Source organism: Sapajus apella, unplaced genomic scaffold (assembly GCF_009761245.1).
Source record: "Sapajus apella isolate SASKATOON/1434 unplaced genomic scaffold, GSC_monkey_1.0 scaffold44, whole genome shotgun sequence".
NCBI lineage: Eukaryota > Metazoa > Chordata > Mammalia > Primates > Cebidae > Sapajus > Sapajus apella.
Window position 1 is genome coordinate 10,439,941 of NW_022436984.1, and position 23,789 is coordinate 10,463,729.

Sequence of the window (23,789 nt, forward strand, 5' to 3'; positions counted from 1 at the left end):
ACATGGTGAAAGCCCATCTCTACTAAAAATACAAAAATTAGCCGGTCGTTGTGGTGGGCGCCTGTAATCCCAGCTATTGGGTGGCTAAGACAGGAGAATCAGTGGAACCCAGGAGGCAGATGTTGCAGTGAGCTGAGCTTGCATCACTGCACTCCAGCCTGGGCGACAGAGAGAGACTCTGTCTAAAAATAAATAAATAAATAAATAAATAAAATAATTCAGGCTGGGCGCGCTGGCTCATGCCTGTAATCCCACCACTTTGGGAAGCTTAGGAGGATAACTGAAGCCCAGGAGTTTGTGGCTTTAGTAAGCTACGATCACAACATTGCAATCCAACCCTCGTGACACAGCAAGACCCTGTCTCAAAAAATAATATTAATTCAAATGTATAATATTGATTAGTAAGAATTTAGAAGCAAACAGAGGATACTTTATTTCTTGAACTACGAAAACTGCTCAGATTATGCTTTAGAAAGAATCTACTGGCTGTAATTGAGGGAATGTGTTCTCTTTCTGGGTCCACAAGGGGGCGGAGTCTTAAGGACAAGACCTTCCCAGCACCATGCCCCCCTCCCATCTCTCTCCATCCGGGAGATTTAACGGTTTATGTTTAAATTTCACAGAAACTAAGAGTCAGTCACCCCAGTGGAAGTCCTAAGGAACTCCTTTCATTGGCCCAGGGTCTTAGAGAAGGTGGGAGTTCCTCCCAGGTTAAAAGTCCCCTTCTTCCACACCCCTTTGGACTCCATGTTTGGATGCCCTTCCACAAACACTTTCGTGGAAGCTGTTTTCCTCTATCCTGGATTTCCCCTCTGGAGTCCCCTTCCACACTCTCTCGTGGAAGCCTGTCTTCCCCTCCTAAACTCCATCTGTCTGTCTATTCCCTTCCACTCAGCGTGGAAGCTGCTTTTCTCTCCCGGATCCCATCTTTCTGGATTCTCTCACTCGGGGTAAGAGGAGCTTTCCTTCTCTGGTTTTCCCCCTCTGGGAACCCTTCTCACTCAGTGTGAGAGCGGCTTTTCTTTCTCTCACTCAGTGTGAATTAGCTGTTTCTCTCTGCTTCTTTTTCTCTCTCTAAATAAATCACTTTCTACAAACACTTTTGAGTCCGGCGTTTACTGCACACTGTGCCATGGTCCCTTTTCTCATTCTTGAGAGGGCAGGAGACCAAGAACCTGGAGAAACATCCTCTCAGGGGAGCTGACGGCACCCTGAACCCCAATATAACATAATGATGCTTCTCCTTTTAGCTTCATGATACTGGGTGTTCATAATCAAATAAGACTGTTTAGGTTGAGAAAAATCTCATGAGTTGGGCAGCAAAACAAATAAATATTAATCTTCCAACAGATCTTCCTTTTACATATATGATCACAGAAAACTAGAAACTGTCAGTGACTTAGAAGAGTCTAGAGAAAGCATAAAGATGTACTCAAAGAGAGAGGAAGGGAACCAGCGAGGGAGACATCACTGCTAATGCATGATGCAGTCTACCCTAAAGTGGGAAATGATGGGAAAAGCCAAGAACAGCAAAAAATAGCCAAGGCAGAAATAAACATACTTTATAAATAGATGAGGGAAAAGGGGTTATGTGTGCACATGCATGTGTGCAAAAAAATAAGGAGATTAGAAACAGTCTGGTGGTTCCTTAGAAAGTTAAATGTATGAGTCAGAAAGGCCAGATTAAAAAAAAAGTTATTTGAACCAGCAATTTCACTCCTAGGTATAAACTCAAGTGGTATTAAAGCATATGTCCACCCCAAAGCTTGTACATAATTGCTCACAGCATCATTATTCCTAATAGGCAAGAAAAACGTGGAAAAATCCAAATGTCCTTCAACTGATGAAGAGATTCACAGGATGTGGTATACATACAATGGAATATTATTCAGCCATAAAAAGGAATGAAGTGATGCTATGACATGGATAAACCTTAAAAAATATTACAGTGGGCTGGACATGGTGGTTCATGCCTGTTAATTCCAGCACTTTGAGAGGTTGAGGCGAGTGGATTGCCTGAGCTTGAGTTCAAGACCAGCCTGGCCAACACGGTGAAACAAATTAGCTGGGTATAATGGTGTGTGCCTGTAATCCCAGCTACTGGGGAGACTGAGGCAGGAGAATTGCCAGAACCCAGGAGGCAGAGGTTGCAGTGAGCTGAGGTTGTGCCCTTGCACTCCAGCCTAGGTGACAGACAGAATGAGACTCTGTCTCCAAAAAACAAACAGCAAAAAAAATTACAGTGGCCAGCCTTGGTGGCTCACAGCTGTAATATCAGCACTTTGGGAGGCTGAGGCGATGAATTGCTAGAACTCAGGAGTTTGAGACCAGCCTGGGCAACATGGTGAAACCCTGTCTCTAACAAAATGTGAAAAATTAGCAGGGCATGGTGGCGTGTGCCTGTAATCCCAGCTACTCGGGAGGCTGAGGTGGGAGGACTGCTTGAGCCCAGGAGGTAGAGGTTCACCTACCTCCTGGTGAATTGAGATTGCACCACTGCACTTCAGCCTGGGCAACAGAGCAAGATCCCATGTCAAAAACAAGCAAACAAACAGAAAATATTACAGTAGGAAGCCAGTCACAAAAAAACACATATTAAGTGATTCAATTTACATGAAATTTCCATGACAGAAAATCTGTAGAGACAGAAAGTAGATTAGGGGTATCCTAAGGTTGGGGGAAAATGGGGAGATTGTGGGATGATAGCTAATGGATACAGTTTCTTTTTGGGGTAATGTTCATAATTGACTGTGGTGATGAATTGTACACTCTGCTTTTTTCTCTTTTACTTTTTTTTGAGAGACTGGGTCACTGTTGCTGGGATATGCATGATCATAGCTTTTTGTAGCCTCAAACTCCTGGGCTCAAGCAATTCTCGTCTCCTTCTCCTGAGTAGCTGGGACTACAGGAGTGCACTGCTGGGTCTGGCTAATTTTATTTTTGTTTAATGTAGAGATGAGGTCTTGCTGTGTTACCCAGGCTGCTCTCAAACTCCGGGCCTCACCCTCCCAAAGTGCTGGGATTACACGTGTGAGCCACCATGCCCAAACTGAATTGAGTTGTATGGTATGTGAACTGGATCTCAATTAAGTTGTTACCAAAAACAAAAAGCAAGGAGAATAATTTTGGTAATGCAAACCTGAAATGAAAAAACAACCAGGGCCAACTGTGACGGCTCACGCCTGTAATCTCAGCACTCTGGCAGGCTCAGGTGGGAAGATCGTTCAAGACTGGGAGATTGAGGCTGCAGTGGGCCATGGTCACGTGCCACTGCATTCCAGCCTGGGCAACAGTGAGATCCTGCTTAAAAAAAAAAAAAAAAAAAAAAAAAAAAAGAAAAGAAAAAAGAAAAAACCCAAACATCAGTGAGAAAACGGGTAAGACAAAAGTACCTATCTAAGGTATCTAAAAGGCTGAGTGGAGTTCAAGTGTGGTGAGCTATGACTGTACTCCAGTCTGGGCAACAGTGCAAGACTCTGTCTCTAAAGGAAAAAAGAAGAGCAAAGAGAAAAGAAGAGAAAATGTTCAGAAAAGTGACTTGCTTGTGATCATACTTGCTCAGTCTGTAACCCTGTGTGGTAAAACCTGGTGTTTAAAACTTGCTAAATGCTGTGACAAACATTCCTTTTGTGAATTACCTATTTCATGTGGTAAAATGCCCACTGCATGAGAGAACGGCATCACTATAATTATGCCTAATTCATTTTTGTATCTTCTGCAGCACTTAGCTTGATGCCTTATACACAGTAGGCATTCAATAAATATTTGATGAAGGAAACTACCCATCATAGCCAGTACTTGAGGTTCTGTAATTACAAAACATAACTGAAGCCAAGTTTTAGGCATTAAAAAAAGCAGAATATGTATTACATTTAAAACATTTTAGTGAACCTTTAAATGAGAATTTCAACTCTGATAACAACTAAAATATACATAGCATCATTTAGTAATTTGATATGAAAGCTAAAAGATCCATCAGAAAGATAAGGACATTTTGGGATATGCTTAGAAAATGTTGTGATTTTATTCATAGTATATACATCACAAAACAGACGCTTTCTATTATTTTGGTTACTTCAAAATTTAAAATCTGCTTGTCTTTCCATTGATTTTTTTTCATGACAGATGCTGAGTTCTGACCTGTTTTTTTCCCTCACAATATCAGTAGGCTGCCTGACTACATGATAATGTTTTTAGCATTTAATACTATGGCTCCGTGCTTAAAAAATAAATTAATTATCAAAAGAGAAACATTATTGGGAGGAAAATGAAAACACATTCACCACATGATTAAAAAAAAAAATCACTCCTTAAAAATCAATAAGTGGTGTGATCATTATTTCAAATCACCTATTTGGAAGCACTATAATACCAATATACAAATAAAACAGAACCTATAGATAGCCTGGAATGATACAGTGGCCTTCACTAATTAAGTGCTAGTTGACACTATAAATACAAATAAATGAAAGTGCAAATTAAAAAAAACTTGTTTTTAGCTTAATTGTTGGTGCAGAATGTATGGCGGGGGCTGGTTGTCTGGCAGCCGCTTTGGCTTTGCTCGCTTGACTTGCGCGAACAGCAGTTTCTAGACGCACTTTCAACTCAGGAGCAGCCCCCATTACTGTCTTGAAAGCATGTGGATACAGAGGTCCAATACGCATTAAATTCTGGAGTGCAAACTCATGAAGATCTTTGGAGGCTGAACTTGCTGAGGCAAAAGAATTTTCATCCAGCAGGTAAGAAATCAGAGTGGGAACTAAAAGAGCAAGTAGCTGGACTCCTGTAAATAATAAAGTACAAAAAAAGATCACAAACTTAAAGATTATAATAAATTTTAATTTAAAAACTAGGCAACTGCCACAGATGACTGAATTATAATAAAATAAGTAAACATGCACAGCCTACTTTAGACCTTAATAAATCACAATTAATATTAAATATTTACTAAATAAATGTCCAAGATGGAAAACAGGTTTGTTAATATTGTATAGTTTACATTTACATTAATTTGTTTTACTAAAAAAAAAAAATGGGCCAAAGGTTAAAAAGTAATAAAACACTTTACAATTGCCGTCTGGTAGAATGTATCTTGAGAGTAAGATTATCAAATTTTTATGGGCATTCTAGAATCAGGAGATTGAAGTGGGGAACAGAAACCTGAAAACCATCTATTTACCATTATTTAACTAAAACTAGGTGCTTCTCTCTTCTTAAAGTAGAAGTTTCTTCCTATTTCATCATCCCCCAAAACTCACAGTGAGGGGAAATTCCTCAAAAATAAGGGAATACATAACACGTAGGGTTAACAAGAACCTATGTCTGGCTGATATAAATTCTAAGTCCTTAAAAAAAGATGTATTTGGAGGTTGTTAGTCTCTTTGTCTTTACTTATTAACAACTCCACCCTGGGTATAAGTTTCATTAAAGGTGATATTTTTCTAACAATTCACCTTTATATGTAATTGTGTGTGTGTAAAACAGCTCTTATATTGAGAATTACACTTTCTCTCCCTTAATTACTGTTAATTCTTCTAGAATGACAATTTAAGAAATTGTAAGACAGCAGGAAGCATGTGGTAGAAAATGTGTGACACTCACTGATGTCAACAGGGACGGTGATAGTAATCAGTGAAGCCTTTCCAGAATCCCAGTCCCTTCCTGGACCGTACTGTCTTCTTTCCCTGCTGTACTTTTTCCCTCCACAGCCCCTATCAATTCCTGCATCTAACTACAGATGTTATATCTACATCTAAAATTGATATAATTAGATCTTCATCACTATATAAAGATACATGTCTACATATAATAGACACAGATATACATTATGTATATGGGATGTGAAGTATTTATTGTCAGTGTTTTTCTATGAGAAATGTAAGTTCCATGAAATCAGGGACCTTTGCCTGTTTTATCTCATGCTAAATTCTCAATGCCTAGAACACTACCTGGTATACAGGTACTCAATAACTATCTTTTGATTGAATAAGCATATATACTCTTTCTCTTGGTAACCACCCAGAAGTTTCCAATTAATTGGATATTTTTCCATATTAAGTTTTCATAAGGTAAAAAGCTTATTTTTATAGTCCCAAGTAAATCCTCCAATCTTCTAGATTTAGTTCAATTTCCCTGATATAGAATGTCAATAGTATTATAGGACTGGGCATGGTGGCTCCCGCCTGTAATCCTATCTCTTTGGGAGGTCAAGGTGGGCGGATACCCTGATGTCAGGTGTTCGAGACCAGCCTGGCCAACAGGGCGAAGCCCCATCTCTACTAAAAATACAGAATTATCTGGGTGTGGTGGTGCATGCCTGTAATCCCAGCTACTCAGGAGGCTGAGGCAGGAGAATTGCTACCAGCTACCTGGGAGGCAGAGGTTGCAGTGAGCCAAGATTGCACCACTGCACTCCAGCATGGGTAACAAAGCAAGACTCCCTTTCAAAAAAACAATAAAAGAATATTAATAATAATATATTATTATAAGAGCTGGCTTTCATAATAAAAATTAGAGAATTATAAAATATGTATAAAATTATCTCCAGTATATTGGCTTGCTAAATTGGAAGAAGTTTCAATAGAAGGTTTTCAATAGTAGGTTGAAAATTAAGGTTTTGGTTTCAATAATTTTAAAATATAACTGGAAAAATTATAACTTATTTAAGTATTCATCAAATACCTAGAAATAAGCTAAGCGTTATAGGAAATGTTATATAATTCGTTTCTACCTGGATGCTTTTATTACCTAAATGAAAAGAGTTAAGACAGTACATAGAACAATTAGAGTACTAAGTGCTAAAACATGTGGGTAGCATTTGAGTATAGAATTCACCAAGAGACTCATGAAGCTGAGGAGTACTTTGGGATTTTATAGTTTTGATGATTAGTTTAACATTGCAAGGCCATAAAACACATGGTTGGTTATAAATACAAAAGAAAGTCTATGAAGGGTAGGATCAGAGTAAGCTAAGTAGTTAGATAATATTTCTCAAAGAAAAGATCTAATGTAGGTTTAACAGATTTGTAAGAAGAAGAGAAAAAACAACTGAGGAAAGTGAAAATAATATGAACAATGTAAGCGATTAAAAGGAGCACAGAGGCCGGGCGGTGGCTCAAGCCTGTAATCCCAGCACTGTGGGAGGCCGAGGCGGGTGGATCACGAGGTCAAGAGATCGAGACCATCCTGGTCAACATGGTGAAACCCCGTCTCTACTAAAATTACAAAAAATTAGCTGGGCATGGTGGTGCGTGCCTGTAATCCCAGCGACTCAGGAGGCTGGGGCAGGAGAATTGCCTGAACCCGGGAGGCGGAGGTTGCAGTGAGCCGAGATCGCGCCATTGCACTCCAGCCTGGGTAACAAGGGTGAAACTCCGTCTCAAAAAAAAAAAAAAAAAAAAAAAGAGCACAGAAAGGAAACTGGTCTGGTCAGGTTAGCAAGCACACACTAGGCAATGTTTTAAAAGTCAAGCGAAGATGTTCAGCCTTGATGCTGTAAGGCAAGAGTAAACTTTTCCAAATTCTTAAGCAAAGGAGAGATAAAATACTTCACATAAATTTGATGGTGAATGTCAGCTAGGAAAACTACTATAGTTATCTATTTAGGAGGTGATTAGATATAAGACTAGGAAGCAAGTTTCTCTTGAATCCTAGAGAAATTTCAGAAAGAGACAGGACAATATTTGAGTAACAGATTCAATAAAGATAATGAACAATGAGTCAAATATAATTCTAATACTTTTAACTTATAACCTTGATCATGCAGGGTGAGAAAACATATACTGCCTATTCTTACTGGATACTGTAAAATTGAAAACAAAATTAACACCTGTAAATGAGATGAAAAAAAGCTGAGTGACTTAAATTCAAAAGCTGAAAATTTACGCTCTTGGAATCACGTAACTATAAAATATGAAGCCAAGTATAAAAATGTTGCCATCAAATTAATATGATTTACATTCATTCATTTATTTGATGGTATCCTCCTAATGAACGTTGTCTTATTTCACTAATACTTGTTTAGTTTTTGCATGGCATTTGGCCTTAGATTTAGTTTTAATTTTAAAAACAGGCCGACTGCTTATTCTACCTCTTAAAAGTCTTGTTAGAGTACAAAACATCTGTTATCTGAGTGAAAATATATATTAAGCTGCATAAGTCTCTGGTTAAATGAATGTATGCAGTTTTTCATTAAAACAAATTTTTAAATAAAAAGTTTTGAGGTATTTTAATAATGATGTTTGGTATTAATACTTAACTGGTTATATTTGTTATAAAGCTTACATACCTCTATTATGAAGATTAGAATATTATTTTAAATCCCTATTAAACGGGCACAGTGGCTCACACCTGTAATCCTAGTACTTTGGGAGGCCAAGATGGGTGGATCGCTTGAGTCCAGGAGGAGTTAGAGACCAATCTGGGCAACATGGCAAAATCCTGTCTCTACAAAAAATACGAAAAATAGCCAGGCATGGTGGCATGTAGTCCCAGCTATGTGGGAGGATTGTTTCAGCCTAGGAGGCAGAGGTTGCAGTGAGCCAAGACAGTGCCATTGCACTTCAGCCCAGGTGACACAGTGAGACTGCCACCAAAAAAAAAAAAAAAAAAAGAAAAAAGAAAAAACCCCATTAAACATCTGTGCTTTTTACTAGAACTTAAGAGATGCATATGTTCCTAGAAAAAAAATCAGTGTTTTGAAATGACATTAGTAATTCATTTTAAATTCCTGCTCAAAAAAAAAAAAACAACAACAAAAAAAACAACTCAATACATTATGTAACATAAGCAAAGTCCTGTTTCTTTTTGTTTGTGTTTTTTTTTTTTTTTTTGAGATGAAGCCTCAGTCTGTTGCTCAGGCTGGAGTGCAGTGGCACAATCATGGCTCAGTGCAACCTCCGCCTCCTGGGTTCAAGCAATTTTCCTGCCACAGCCTCCTGAGGAGCTGGAATTACAGGTGCATGGCACCATGCCTGGCTAATTTTTGTATTTTTAGTAGAGACAGGGTTTCACCATGTTTGCCAGGATGGTCTAGATCTCTTGACCTCGTGATCCACCTGCCTTAGCCTCCCAAAGTGCTGGGATTACAGGCATGAGCCACTGTGCCCGGCAGGCCTGTTTCTAATATCAAATAAGATTTATATATAATACAGATCTTCATTTTGAACTAGTAGTTTTTTATAAGAATATACTTACTGTTTTGTTCTTCACCAAGAGCAACCAACGTCTCAAGAACTTTTACTCCTTCTTGAATAGCTAAAAGTTCTATGTTACTGGCTGGTCTGTTTCTTTCAACAGCTTTTAGCTTTTCAACTACTATGGGAGCTAATGAATGAATATAAGGAGTTGAAAGGGCACGATTGGAATGTTGGAAGACTGAGAGGAGAAGCTGGTAACACTTGGCTTGAACCTATATAAGAAGATCATATTATCAATTAACGTGTATAGTTCTTATTTGCTCTACAATCACACTGCATATTATGCACTGAAAATAAGTGATACTGCAGGATGAAAATGTAAATTACATTTCTACTTAGAGAAAAGGAGTAGAATAATAGAATTTTCTGACAAAAATTAGTCAAACAATTTCAAATATTTTAATTACCAAATCACCATGCTTATACAATTTCTATATTTTTTTCTTTTGAGATGGAGTCTCGCTCTGCCACCAGGCTGGAGAGCAGTGGTGCAATTTCAGCTCACTGCAACCTCCACCTCAGGGTTCAAGTGATTCTTCTGTCTCAGCCTCCCGAGTAGCTGGGACTACAGGTGCACGCCACCATGCCCAGCTAATGTTTGTATTTTTAGTAGAGATGGGGTTTCACCATGTTGGCCAGGATGGTCTCTATCTCCAAACCTCATGATCCACCTACCTCGGCCTCCCAAAGTGCTGGGATTACAGGTGTGAGCCACCTCGCCTGGCCAATTCCTATATTTCTATAGTGTGAAAGAAGTTAGAAATCAGTTATTCCACTTCGGTTTTTAATTCTTCCTTTAATGTACAATTGTCTCTCCTATTTTAACCAAATATATTTAGTAAGGAAGGTTAGTTAATATTTGAATGATGTGTAAATATATTTATAGCTTTGAAAGCTATAAAAAATTGCTTAGATATCTTAAAAACATTTGATTCCCTGGAAACAACTGTTAACAATGTAAGGTTTCCAGACCTAGAAAATAAAGTCTTACTGGCTCCACTTTATATTAGAAAGGCTTCAGATTAACACTTTAAAAAAAAAATGAAGGAAGAGCTGGGCATGAAAGAAGAGGTGGCTCATGCCTATAATCCCAGCACTTTGGGAGATCGAGGTGGGCGGATCATGGGGTTGGCAGTTCAAGGCCAGCCTGACCAACATGGTGAAACCCCATCTCTACTAAAAATACAAAAATTAGCTGGGCGTGGTGGCATGCGCCTGTAATCTCAGCTACTCAGGAAGCTGAGGCAGGAGAATCACTTGAACCTGGGAGGTGGAGGTTGCAGTCAGGTGAGATAGCACCACTGCACTCCAACCTGGACAACAGAGCGAGACTCCAACTTGGGGGGGGAAAAAAAAACAGGAAGGAAGGAAAGAAGGAAGAGAGAGAGGGAGGACCCACCAATATATGGGACAGAGTGGAATAAAACTATTTCAGTGCTTTGGTAAAACACAAGTAGCTAAATCTAGCTACACACCAGAAAAACCTGAGGAACATTTTAAATATACAGATCTTTGAGCCACTGTTCTGGAGACTCAGATTCAGGAAGATAGTGGTGGAGTCCAAGAATTTTTCTTTTTTTTGAGATGGAGTCTCACGTTGTTGCCTGGGCTGGAGTGCAATGGCGCAATCTTGGCTCACTCCAACCTTAGCCTCCCAGGTTCAAGTGATTCTCCTGCCTCAGCTCCTGGGTAGCTGGGATTACAGGTGTCTGCCACCATGCCCAGCTAATTTTTTTGTACTTTTAGTAGAGATGGGTTTCACTTTATTGGCCAGGCTGGTCTCAAACTCCTGACCTCCTGATCCACCCTCCTTGGCCTCCCAAAGTGCTGGGATTACAGGCGTGAGCCACCACGCCCAGCCTCCAAGAATGTTTCCAAACTGCTTTTTAAAATTTCTGACGTGCAGCAGGCTTAAGAATCATTAGTTTAGACTTTGACATTGTAAAATAAAAAAACTTACTTTCTAGGCAAACTAGAGTTTCCAGTAGGTTAATTAAAACATCTAATAAATGTAAACTTCTTTAATGTCCTTAGCATCATTTAAATAAACACTGTAAAAACATAATCATAGACTTGTCTCTACCAGCATGCCCCGGGGTTAATACAAATTTCATATATTGGAGAATTTCTACATATGTGAATATACAAACACACGTGTTCTAGTGCTTAAACCCAGTGATTAGTTTTGTTTTTTTCATTTAAAAGCCATAGTGTTTAGCTTTCAATTATGTATCATATATTTTAATAAATCAGTCTGACATTTTCCTGATAAAGGGAAATGTTTATCTATCTCTGTTTAAAGTGTAACTTACCCATGGGTCACATGAATTTAATGCATTTTTAAATCTGTTCATGCAGCCATTCTGTAATGACTGGACTCCTATTATTTCACTACTAGCAGACCACAGGAAGAGTGCAATTGCTGTTAGCATGCTGACTTCATCAGGTGTAGGTACAGAGTCTTCTGAAAACAAAAAATGAAAGAAGTGTGCTGTTTCTAAAACATTTTGGAATTTTGTTTTTTAATTTTTTAGAGAGAGACGATGTCTTGCCATGTTTTCCAGGCTGGTCTTGAACTCCTGTACTCAAGTGATCCTCCTGCCTTGGCCTCCCAAAGTGCTCGGATTATAGGTGTGAGCCATTGTGCCTGGCCAGAATTTAATCTTGAATAATCATCTCTCTCTCTCCCTGCAACATTTATAATAATATTTGCCTCAATCTAACACAGTCCACAGACAACTATAAGAAATTTAATATATAAAGTTAAAAGTGTGAAGTTATGGGCCGGGCGCGGTGGCTCAAGCCTGTAATCCCAGCACTGTGGGAGGCCGAGGCAGGTGGATCACAAGGTCAAGAGATCGAGACCATCCTGGTCAACATGGTGAAACCCTGTCTCCACTAAAATACAAAAAATTAGCTGGGCATGGTGGTGCGTGCCTGTAATCCCAGCGACTCAGGAGGCTGAGGCAGGAGAATTGCCTGAACCCAGGAGGCGGAGGTTGCGGTGAGCCGAGATCGCGCCATTGCACTCCAGCCTGGGTAACAAGAGTGAAACTCCGTCTCAAAAAAAAAAAAAAAACTTAAAAAAGTGTGAAGTTATGTTTAATGCTAAATGATTACAAAATATTCTAATTAATTTAAAAATCCAGAGTACATTTTTAAGTAACATCTCCTTTCAATTTAGTATATGAAAACCTGTAAATTCCATGCCAGGCCCGGTGGCTCACACCTGTAGTCCAGTACTTTGGGAGACCAAGGCGGGCAAATCATGAGGTCAAGAGATTGAGACCATTCTGGCCAACATGGTGAAACTCCGTCTCTACTAAAAATACCAATATTAGCTCGGTGTGGTGGCATGCACCTGTAGTCCCAGCTACTTGGGACGCTGAGGCAGGAGAATTGCTTGAACCCAGGAGGTGGAGGTTGCAGTGAGCCGCGATTACACCACTGCACATCAGCCTGGTGACAGATCGAGATTCCATCTCTAAACAAACAAGCGAACCTGTAAATTCCACATAACCATTAAAAAAAAAAATCAGCCAGGCGTGGTGGCTCACACCTGTAATCCCAGCACTTTGGGAGGCCAAAGCAGCAGGACCACCTGAGGTCATGAGTCTGAGACGAGATTGACCACAAATTAGCCAGGCGTGGTGGCGCATTTGTCTGTAACCCCAGCTACTCGGAAGGCTAATGCAGGAGAATCACTTGAATCCAGATGGCGGAGGTTGCAGTGAGCCAAGAATTTGCCACTATGAAGCCTGGGTGACAAAGTGAGATTCTGTCTCAAAAAAAAAAAAAAAAAAAAAGGCACCACACCCAGTTAATTTTGTATTTTTAGTAGAGACAGTGTTTTACCATGTTCGCCAGGATGGTCTCGATCTCTTGACCTCATAATCCACCCGCCTCAGCCTCCCAAAGTGCTGGGATTACAGGGGTGAGCCACCGTGCCTGGCCCTAAATATGATTTTCTACTAAAAGAAATCAAGGCTTTTGGAGAAGCGGTGGATTCTAGAACGATGAGGGGGAAAAGAGTCACCTCTCAGTACTAGAAAGTATGGAAGTGCTCAAATAATGGGGCCACACTAAAGTAACAGTGAGGGACCCAGTTAATTAAAAAAAATTATGATTGTATTGATAGCAAAAAACAAACACATAATTAGGGGAGAGCAAAGGGAGAGCTCTTCCTTTTAGTAGAATGCCAGCTAATAAATGCAAAAGCAATTAAAAGTATAAACTAGAATATTATCATTTTGAAACTATAATAGTAATAAATGACTCAGGGACTATGGATGCTGAAACCATTATGTGAAAGTTTGATGAGGGGCAGGGCACAGTGGCTCATGCCTGTAATCCCAGGCTGAGGTGGGTGGATCACCTGAGGTCAGGAGTTCAAGATTAGCCTGCCAAACATGGTGAAACTCTGCCTCTATTGAAAATACAAAAATCAGCTGGGCATGGTGGCAGGTGCCTATAGTCCCAGATACTTGGGAGGCTGAGGCAGGAGAATTACTTGAACCCAGGAGGTAGAGGTTGCAGTGAGACGAGATCACACCATTGCACTTCCAGCCTGGGCAACAGAGTGAGATTCCATCTCAAAAAAAAAAACTAGAAAGTTTGATGGGAACAGACAAGTGAGACAATCTCAAAAGTATTTTCCCACAGATTACTTTATAAAATGGAAAAATGGCAACTTGATAGTGGAGAAACATGGCAGATAATTTTTCCTTTTTTTTTTTTTTTAAATGTTCTTTTATTTATTTTGAGATGGAATCTTGCTCTGTCGCCCAGGCTGGAGTGCAGTGGCTCGATCTCAGCTCCGCCTCTCAGGTTCAAGTGATTCTCCTGCTTCAGCCTCCCGAGTAGCTGGGACTACAGGTGCCAGACACCATGCCCAGCTAATTTTTGTATTTTTAGTAGAGACGGGGTTTCACCCTGTTGGCCTGGCTGGTCTCGAACTCCTAACCTCAGGTGATCCGCCTGCCTTGGCCTCCCAAAGTGCTGGGATCACAGGCGTGAGCCACCGCGCGCCTGGCTGGCAGGCAATTTCTTAATAAAGTTATAAAAGTTAAGATTCCCAGTAATGGGACAAAGCAACATTACAAAGCAGTAAGTCTTAGTTGTATGATGTACTAAGACATAACATTACGTATGCAGTATTCCTGCCAAAAATGCAGAAATTGAATCTAACCTGAGAGAAAAAAAAATCAGGCTGGGCGCGGTGGCTCATGCCTATAATCCCAGCACTTTGGGAGGCCGAGGTGGTTGGACCGCCTGAGGTCAGGAGTTTGAGACAAGCCTGACCAACATAGTGAAACGCCATCTCTACCAAAAATACAAAACATTACTCGGCGTGGTGGCAGGCACCTGTAATCCCAGCTACTCAGGAGACTGAGGCAGGAGAATCACTTGAACACAGGAGGTGGTGCTTGCTGTGAGCCAAGATCGTGCCATTGCACTCCAGCTTGGGCAACAAGAGTGAGGCTACATCTCAAAAAAAAAAAGAAAAAAAGAAAAAACAACGGACAATTCCAAATTGAGAAACATTCTACATAAAGGATGGCCTGTATTATTCAGCATAATTAATGTCATGAAAGGAAAAGGCCAGGAACTGCCCGAGATTAAGGGAGCTTAAGGCAATATAATAACTAAATAAAAAGAAAAGAGCTCTATGATGGTCATTATTAGGACAAGTAGTGACATTTGCATAAGAACAATAATAGCATTGTATCAATGTCACATTGCCTAAATTTGGTAATTTTTCAGTGGTCATGGAAGAGAATGTCCTTTGTTCTTAGGATATCCATGAAGCATTTAGGTATAAAGAGTCATGATGACTTCATATCCTCAAATGGTTCAGCAAAATAAATAATAATATTAGCAATAATGCTATGTAGATTATAGAGAAAGTAATAAATCATGTGTGGCAAAATGATGACAAATGGTAAATCTAGGAGAAGCATATGCTGGAGTTCCTTATGTTATTCTTGCAACTTTTTTTAAAGTTTGAAATTTATTTCAAAGTCGAAGGGTCTAAAAATGAAAAACAATGTTGCAGCAATCAAGAGTGATTCACTACATCCAGGCATCCAAGATTTTTGCACATGTTTGTGCATATTCACATGCATACACACATTTTTTAAAGTGAAAGATGCCAGATTTTAGAACATGAAATGGGATTTTCATAATGGATATACTCTATTATAAAACTTTTCTTGTTAAGCAAGGGATCTGCTTCCCTTGATATACAAATATACAAATAAGCCTGTGGCTTTGATTTCTACTTCATAACTAACTGTGTCTCCTGGGAATTTAGTTCCAGACAGCATATCTCAGATGGCAAGTTAATTCTATTATCAGACCTTTAAATTTACTTCATGAACTAGCTTGATAAAATATCAAAACTTTCCCTTAATGAACAATTTCAAAAATATTGACTCTGGATTCCCCCCCCAACAAAAATTAAATCAATCAATCAATCAATCAATCTATCTATCTATCTATCTATCTATCTATCTATCTATCTAATCTTTTTTAAAAATTGAGACGGAGTCTTGCTGTGTTGCCCAGGCTGGAGTGCAATGGCGCAATCTCGGCTCACGGCAACCTCTGCCTCCCAGGTTCAAACGATTCTCCTGCCTCAGCCTCCTGAGCAGCGGGGACTACAGGCGCATGCTACCACGCCTGGCTAATTTTTTGTATTTTTAGTAGAGTTGGGGTTTCACCACGTTAGCCAGGATGGTCTCAAGTTCCTTCCCTCGTGATCTGCCCGCCTTGGCCTCCCAAAATGCTAGGATTACAGGCGTGAGCCACCACACCTGGCCCCAAAATGTTTATAAGTACTAACACAAGGGCATTTAGAGTCAACAATCCAGAAAAAAAAGAGTATTCAAGTTGACACCTGAAAGATATGATTAACATACCACTCTGAGTTGACTCATTGTTATACAGCAGTTTTCTGATAAGCTTATTCAACTAATTAATTATTTAGGGAACAGATATCCTAACTGATTAAAAAGTTTAAAACTGACACGTTACCTGGTTGAGAATATTCCAGGATGTATGCAAGTGTGCTACGAATCAGAGCTGTCCATTGTTTTTGAGTTTCCTCAGTTTTGGCCATTGAAAGTGTCACAATACTTTTAATCCCTTGAAGAGCTGCACTGACTGGTGGAGGAACCTGATTATCTGCAGACTTTATTGCTGTGTCTTTCAATATTCTTGCAATTAAAAATAGAATTGTGGGCAGGATTGTCATGCATCCTGAAAGAAAAACAAATCAGATTACCTCATAAGTATTTCAGTTCCCACATTATAGTTGTTTCTATTGCTTGTATTTTTTGCATGTGATTGTGGTTTAATAAAGTTTTTTTCCTTGCCTTTATACAAAATTTACTGTATTATTATTACCATAATTCAATGTTTGAAAAAGAAAATTAGCAAGTGTCATATTATTTCACAGACAGAATTGGTATTTTCTTCTTCCAGCTAGCCTTGTTTTTAATACTTCACCTATTTAATATTTCATGCCCTTTGTAATGAAAATGAAAAAGGAAGACAGAAAAACAGGAAAAAGCACTACCAGATACTGTGAGAAGCATCTGAGTAACTTGGTGAATTTTATAGCAATTGTAAGACATGGAATCAATCCTCAGTGTACTGAAGTCAACCTAATCAAGCTGGAAAAATGAAAGAAGATCATTGGGGTAAGGAAAGAAGAAATGAAATATTCCTAGAATTTGCAACTGAAAATTCAACCTCCCATGAAAGGAAAGAATCCCTTCACCACTCTGACCTGCGGCCATTGCAGCCTCTGCTTGCGAAATTCAAATGATGGGGAATTCATTATTTTCACATATGTAGGGTTACTCTAAGAGGTAGAAAGGTGGTCTTTGTGTTGAGCTGAAATTTATCTATTTATCTACTGTTACCATTTTTACCTCTTAGATCTTAATCTTTTGGCTTCCCTGAGCCCGACTGGAAGTAGAATTGTCTTGGGCCATACATAAAATACACTAACAGGTAATGAGCTTAAAAAAAAAAAAAAAAAAAAAAAAAAAAGAAAGAAAAAGGTCCAAGCAGACATCTCATAACGTTTTAAGAAAGTTTATGAATTTGTGTTGGTAAAATTCAAAGCCATGCTGGGCCGTGCGTTGGACAAGCTTGTTCTGGATAAAACAGAGGGAAAGTCTACTTTTACATTTATTAGGTCTTCAATATCTGCACCCAGCTATTATCTTTTTCAGCCATAATTTCTTTCGGTGCTCCTTAAAGTTGGCTGTCATTCTTCTCTGACATTTTTAACTTTTTCTTTTCCTGGTTTTTTTTTTTTTTTTTTTTTTGAGAGAGGGAGTCTCTCTGTTGCCCAGGCTGGAGTGCAATGGCACGATCTTGGCTCACTGCAGCCTCTGCTTCCTGGGTTCAAGCAATTCTCCTGCCTCAGCTTCCTGAGTAACTGGGATTACAGGCATGCATCACCATGTCCAGCTAATTTTTTTGTATTTTTAGTACAGATGGGGTTTCACCATGTTGGCCAGGCTGGTCACAAACTCCTGACCTCAGGTGATCCACCTGACTTGGCCTCCCAAAGTATTGGGATTACAGGCATGAGCCACTTTGCCCGGCCTTGAGTTTTTCAGTGTTGCTCAAGAGTGGCAATCAGATTAGAAAATAGAGTTTAGTAATTCCACCTTATGTCTATCTGCTGGCAGTGTCTTCCCCCAACCTGCAGTTCCATGTCTCATTTGAAACATATCTGAAAACAACACCTCAGGTTTGTGACTTTTTGACTCTTAATCTTCATAGGCCCCTAAAGGTCGACAAAACCTTAAAAAAAGATCAGCTTCTTATTTCTCACTTGAGATTTAAGAGGAAACTAAGTTACAACAGTGCTTAAAATCAAAGGCAAGCTCATCTTTGTTTACTGTAATATAATGCATTTCCCAATGCTGATCAATACCGTACCAGCGGGTGAACAAAGGGATGGTAAATCAGAGAGTATGGTAACTGTGGCTGCCACCAAACGAGCACTTTCTTCTGATAGTCGAGTTTTAGTGGCTATATGACTTGGAGAGTCTGACACCTTGGTACTGAGATGTGGCATATGCCGTACTAAAATGAACATCAGCAGCTCCATTGTTGCAAACACGAGTGATTTTCCAGGAATGAGACCACCGCTGTCACCTCCTTCTCCCAGTACAGTACAGGCCTCTTTTTCCATATCATCTTCATCTGAGGTAAAAGATAATTTGGTGAAATTTCCAGCCAAAAAAAAGTACATAAAACAACACAATAAGTATATTTAGGAAATTCCTTCAAAAGAATTTACAAGCAAATGTCTAACTGATGTCACATGTCTTTCTCAGTATAATTCTCTGCCTTCCTAGAATTCTGTGCATTGATCTCTCCTTAAAGGTAACAGACAGTTCATTTTTCACTCGGAATATCTTTATCAGGTATTTTTATTTGGTATATATTTTGTAATAGGAATAACACATATGTTGGGTTGAACCAGATGAAATTGACAAAAGGTGAAAAATAGTCAACTCTCAGCAATTTCATTCAGTCCTTTCTAATGAAAATAAAATCAATTTCAAATCTTCTAAATGTATGATTATTTTTTTTAAAATTAATAACTTCTGGCCAGGGGCTGTGGCTCACACCTGTAACCTAAGCACTTTGGGATGACGAGATGGGCAGATCACTTGGGCTCAGGAGCTCGAGACCAGCCTAGGTAACATGGCAAAACACTGTCTCCACCAAAAATTAGCCAGGTGTGGTGGTGTCTGTCTGTAATCTCAGGTCCTCTGGAGGCTAAAGTGGGAAGATCACCTGATCCTGGGAGTTCCAGGCTGCAGTGAGCTGAGACTGCACCACTGCATTCTACCCTGGGCAAGAGAGTAAAACTGTTCCCCACCAAAAAAAAAAAAAAAAAAAAAATTTAGCTGGATTTGGTGGAGTGTGCCTATAGTCCCAGCTACTCAGAAGGCAAAGGCAGGAGGATCTTGAGCCCAGGAGTTAGACACTACACCGAAATACGATCACATCATTGTACTCCAGTTTGGGTGACAGAGTGAGACCCTGTCTCTAAAAATAAAATTAAAACTACAGAAATATGCCCTGGCATTAATATTTTAAAAATTAGAGTACAAACTAAGATTTACTTCAAGTTAGTGTAATTTCTAGTGCTTACTTAGAGTGTTTCTTTTTTCTTGCAAATAATCCTGAGCAGCTCTTACTATCTGTTGTACAACTCCAGTAACCAGCAGCTGGACAGATGATGGATTCCAGGTCAATAGGAGGCGGTGCAAAACACTCAGCAACTCAACACCAATCAGCTAATATAAACAAAGAAATATAAACACATTTAATTAATTTTAATTTCAAAGGATAAATTTATATTATTAAAATCTGAGAAAAAATATATATGTAAAAACAGAAATTAGATAGCTAAAATTAAAGTATAGGACCATGTAACAAATAAGAACATGGTAACAATCTTTAGAAATGTTCACATTTTACCCCAATGTATTTTCAAGCAACAAATGATTTATTATTTACATATTTAAATGTAATTTATATTCAAAGTTGATCATTCTCCTTTTGGAAGGAAATAATTGGGCTAAACAGTATTTCAGAGTCCAATACTGCTAAAATTTATAATTTCCAACCTGAGCAATATCTAAGAATTTATACAATCTCTGCCTATCAGAGATTATAGAAATCTCTGGTGAGCTCCTCTTCTATTCACTTCAGCAACTACTACAAACTTTCACCACCCACTATAAGCTTCTTACTCACAATCTTTCACATCAAATTCATCCAATGACCCTAACTAAGATTTCAGAGGTGGAAAAGACTTAACTGCAACCAAAGCCACCTTTACCTCTTTCCTTAAGATCACGTTTTCAGCCTCTTATCTGAGGCTTAATCTGAGGTTAATCTTTCCTTATGTGTTCCTATTCAATCCTATTTCACTTCCTATGGATTCTTCAAAGACTTTGATCTCATGTTTTCAGCTTCTCTCTCTAGGTAGGCTACTCTCTTCAATATAAGGAAAATGCTCGTCTTTCTTATCTAATGTCCCCCCTGCACTCCTCCCAAAGCCTCCATGTCCTCCTCTATGTGTCTTGCCCCTTCTTTTCCCAGCCTAGATGTTTCTACTTCCTTTACTCTCTTATTTACTCCTTGATCTACTATCACCTAAAACAATCCTCTGCAGGAGGTCACCAATAACCTCCTCTACATTTCTGTGTTTATTTACTAGATTCTGTTTCTTTTCTCTCTTTTTTTGAGACAGAGCCTCACTTTGTCATCCAGGCCGGAGTGCAGTGGCGTAATCTTGGCTCACTGCAACCTCCGCCTCACGGGTTCAAGCAATTCTGCCTCAGCCTCCTGAGTAGCTGGAATTACAGGCGCGTGCCACCACACTTGGCTAATTTTTGTTTTTATAAAAACAAAACACTATAGTAGAGACGGGGTTTCACCATGTTGGTCAGGCTGATCTTGATCTCCTGACCTCATGATCCGCCTATCTTGGCCTCCCGAAGTGTTGGGATTACAGGCGTGAGCCACTACACCTGGCTGGATTCTGTTTCTTTTGATATTCTCTCTACCCTTCTTGAAACTCCTCCCTTGTCTTTGATAACTCTGTTCTCTTTTGGTTCTCCTCCAACCTCTGTAGTAGTTTCCACTGTTGATTTATTTCCTTCGTCTCAATTTTTAAATGCTATTTTCCCTCAAGTTTCCAATCTTGGCCCTCTTTCCCTCTTCCTTTATTAAGCCTTCCTAGGCTAGTATACTTGTTTCTTTTCTGGAATTATGAAAATAGCCGCAGAACTGGCCTCCGGCTCCCTTTGCATCTCTTACAAACCAAACTACCTCTAAGAGGTTAACAGAATGATCCCTTCCGAAATATAAAGTTAGTTATATCATTCCTCTACTTAAACATTTTTAATGATTCCCTATTAATTTCAGGATAGGATTCAAACCCTTGTACATATCATGAAGAAATCTTCATGATTTGGTTTTCACTTTGTCCAGCCTCATCCAACAACCTCATGTTCCATTCACATCAGCCATAGTAAATGGCTATGCCTTTGAACTTGCCACGTTCTCTCGTGCCTCCTAGTGTTTGTATTTGCTATTCTTTCTGAGAGGAAAACCCGACCTGCTTGTGCTGTCTCACTAATCCCTCTTGAAGATTAAAAAAAATTTTTTTTTTTTAAATTTTTGAGACCGAGTCTTGCTCTGTCACCCAGGCTGGAGTGCAGTGGCTGGTGTGATCTCAGCTGACTACAACCTCCGCCTCCTAGGTTCAAGTGCTTCTCCTGCCTAAGCCTCCAAGTAGCTGGGACTACAGGTGTGCGCCACCATGCCCAGTTAATTTTTGTATTTATAGTAGACATGGGGTTTCACTATGTTGGCCAGGATGGTCTCGATCTCTTGACCTTGTGATCTGCCCGCCTCGGCCTCCCAAAGTGCTGGGATTACAGGTGTGAGCCACTGTGCCTGGCCCCTCTTGAAGATTTGATTCAACCACTGCCCACTCTGAGAAACTGTCCTTTGCTTTCCTATCACAACATTGGGCTCCTCCTCTCTATTCTAATTGCAGCCCTACATGTACTAAAATAGCACTTATCACACTGTACTTATCTCCGAAGTCAGGCACAGGAAACTGCTTTCACTACCTATAACCTCAAACCATGTTTGGGGTAGACCAGGCACAGAGTAAAAGTAACTGGGTGAATAAACACAGTGAGTCAGTGTACTCATGTCATGTTAAAATCGGATCCAATTCAGAAAAAGAATACATCCTTTTTTCCACTGTAAAGCAATACTCAAATAAACAAAATATGACTAAATCCAAAAAACAGCTAGCTGTGTGAGATATTATGTTAAACCCAAACAATTGCGTTTAAATACAGTAGTCCTTCTTCACTCACAGATGAAATCTTACAGATCTATCTGATAACAATCCTGAAGGTTCTTTTTTTTTTTTTTTTGAGACAGAGTGCCGCTCGTGTTGCCCAGGCTGGAGTACAATGGCGTGATCTTGGCTCACCACAACCTTCGCCTCCTGGGTTCAAGCAATTCTCCTGCCTCAGCCTCCCGAGTAGCTGGGATTATAGGCAAGCGCCACCACACCCGGCTAATTTTGTATTTTCAGTAGAGGTGGGGTTTCTCCATGTTGGTCAGGGTGGTCTCGAACTCCTGACCTCAGGTGATCCGCCTGCCTCAGCCTCCCAAAGTGTTGGGATTACAGGCATAAGCCACTGCGCCTGGCTAACAATCCTGAAGATTCTTATAGTTCTTTGTAGTTTAGAGCACAGCTTCAGGCTACTAGGTTAGAGTACAAAAAGAGTTAATCAGTGAGTGAATCTTGTAACCACATGGCATATTTATTCTGTTGATATGATTTGTTTTGTTTTTGGCTAGCATGATGTACAAAACTAATATTGATGTAATAAGATGATACCAATTTTGGTTTTTATCTGTTTGTATTTTATGGAAAATTATACCAAGTGAAACCATGTGGTAGTGGTGGTGTCCAAAAATAAAATTAAAATTAAAAAAATAAAAATAAAATAGTCACTTACTATAGAAAGAAAAAAAATTGCAAATTAAAAAAAGAACAACAAATTCAGTGGTAGCTTGATTCTGTAACGTAGTCACTTATAAATTCCATACAGAAATTAGAAAAAGTAATTCATGAAACTTTAGATGAGTACTTGAGCCAGTACAAAAAAACATTTCATTACATGAGAGATAAAACTTCATCAACCTGGCAGATTAGTGCCCTAAAATAAAAAAAAAAATAAAAACAAACTTCATCAACCATTCAAAAGTGGCATAATTTATTAAATAGCCTTACACGTTACTTTAGCCTTTTATTAGTAGAATCATTAACTGGAACTGAAAAGATCTTTTTTATTTTCAGTTTTGATTACTGATGAGCAAATTAAAGAAGGTATAGTGACTATATCTAGTTTAGCACTGCCTGTCACCCAAGATTCAGTACAGCCAAAATCCTGAGTACTTATTATATATTATACTTATTTTATATATTAATTACTCTTAATATATTTATTATATAGTATATTATGACTAATTATATATTTATAGGTAATGTTTACATAGTAAATATATATTTATTTTCTATGTGAGAAAATTATCTTAAGGCAAATATGATTAAAACAAAACACACAGTTGTGTATCATAGCAATACACTGTACCTGATCTTCTGCAATATGGATTCGAGCATAAGGAGAGTCTAGCAAGGTATGCAAGGCCTGTAGGCATGCTGTGACATGTTCAATAGGCTCCTCAGGTCTAGGGGAACAAAGAAACTGTATACTCACACCTGAAATGCACAAAATAAAAACATGTTTTTTTACTACGAAACACTTGATGTTGTTTGATACCATATTTCTTCTCTATGTTTTTACAGATTACCTTAATGTATATTTATTAATGCCTTAGAGTTCAAAACGGTTTCCAAATTAAGACAAACTTAACATAAGGTTGTAGTTTTGCAATTTGGTTAATATTCAAATTAGCTATATTTGGAAGAGGGAATTCCCATGCCATCAGGTT

At 39.0% G+C, this 23,789-nt stretch overlaps 1 protein-coding gene across 7 annotated transcripts in view; it reads right to left on the reverse strand.

Moving 5' to 3' along the window:
- Positions 1-4,000: 4,000 nt before the first annotated feature.
- HEATR5B (HEAT repeat containing 5B) overlaps positions 4,001-23,789 on the reverse strand; it is a 100,698-nt gene continuing 80,909 nt past the window's right edge. For 4 of the 7 annotated variants that reach the window (XM_032239309.1, XM_032239312.1, XM_032239311.1 and 1 more), the window contains exons 30-36: positions 23,429-23,556; positions 19,387-19,531; positions 18,159-18,425; positions 16,233-16,457; positions 11,510-11,661; positions 9,196-9,409; positions 4,001-4,783 (exon numbers count right to left, since the gene is read on the reverse strand). In XM_032239309.1, coding sequence (XP_032095200.1) covers positions 4,479-4,783; positions 9,196-9,409; positions 11,510-11,661; positions 16,233-16,457; positions 18,159-18,425; positions 19,387-19,531; positions 23,429-23,556 — 1,436 coding nt within the window. In that variant the 3' untranslated portion in view covers positions 4,001-4,478. The remainder of the gene's footprint in view (positions 4,784-9,195; positions 9,410-11,509; positions 11,662-16,232; positions 16,458-18,158; positions 18,426-19,386; positions 19,532-23,428; positions 23,557-23,789) is intronic. The other 3 variants (XM_032239313.1, XR_004257206.1, XM_032239314.1) reach the window with 3 other exon arrangements.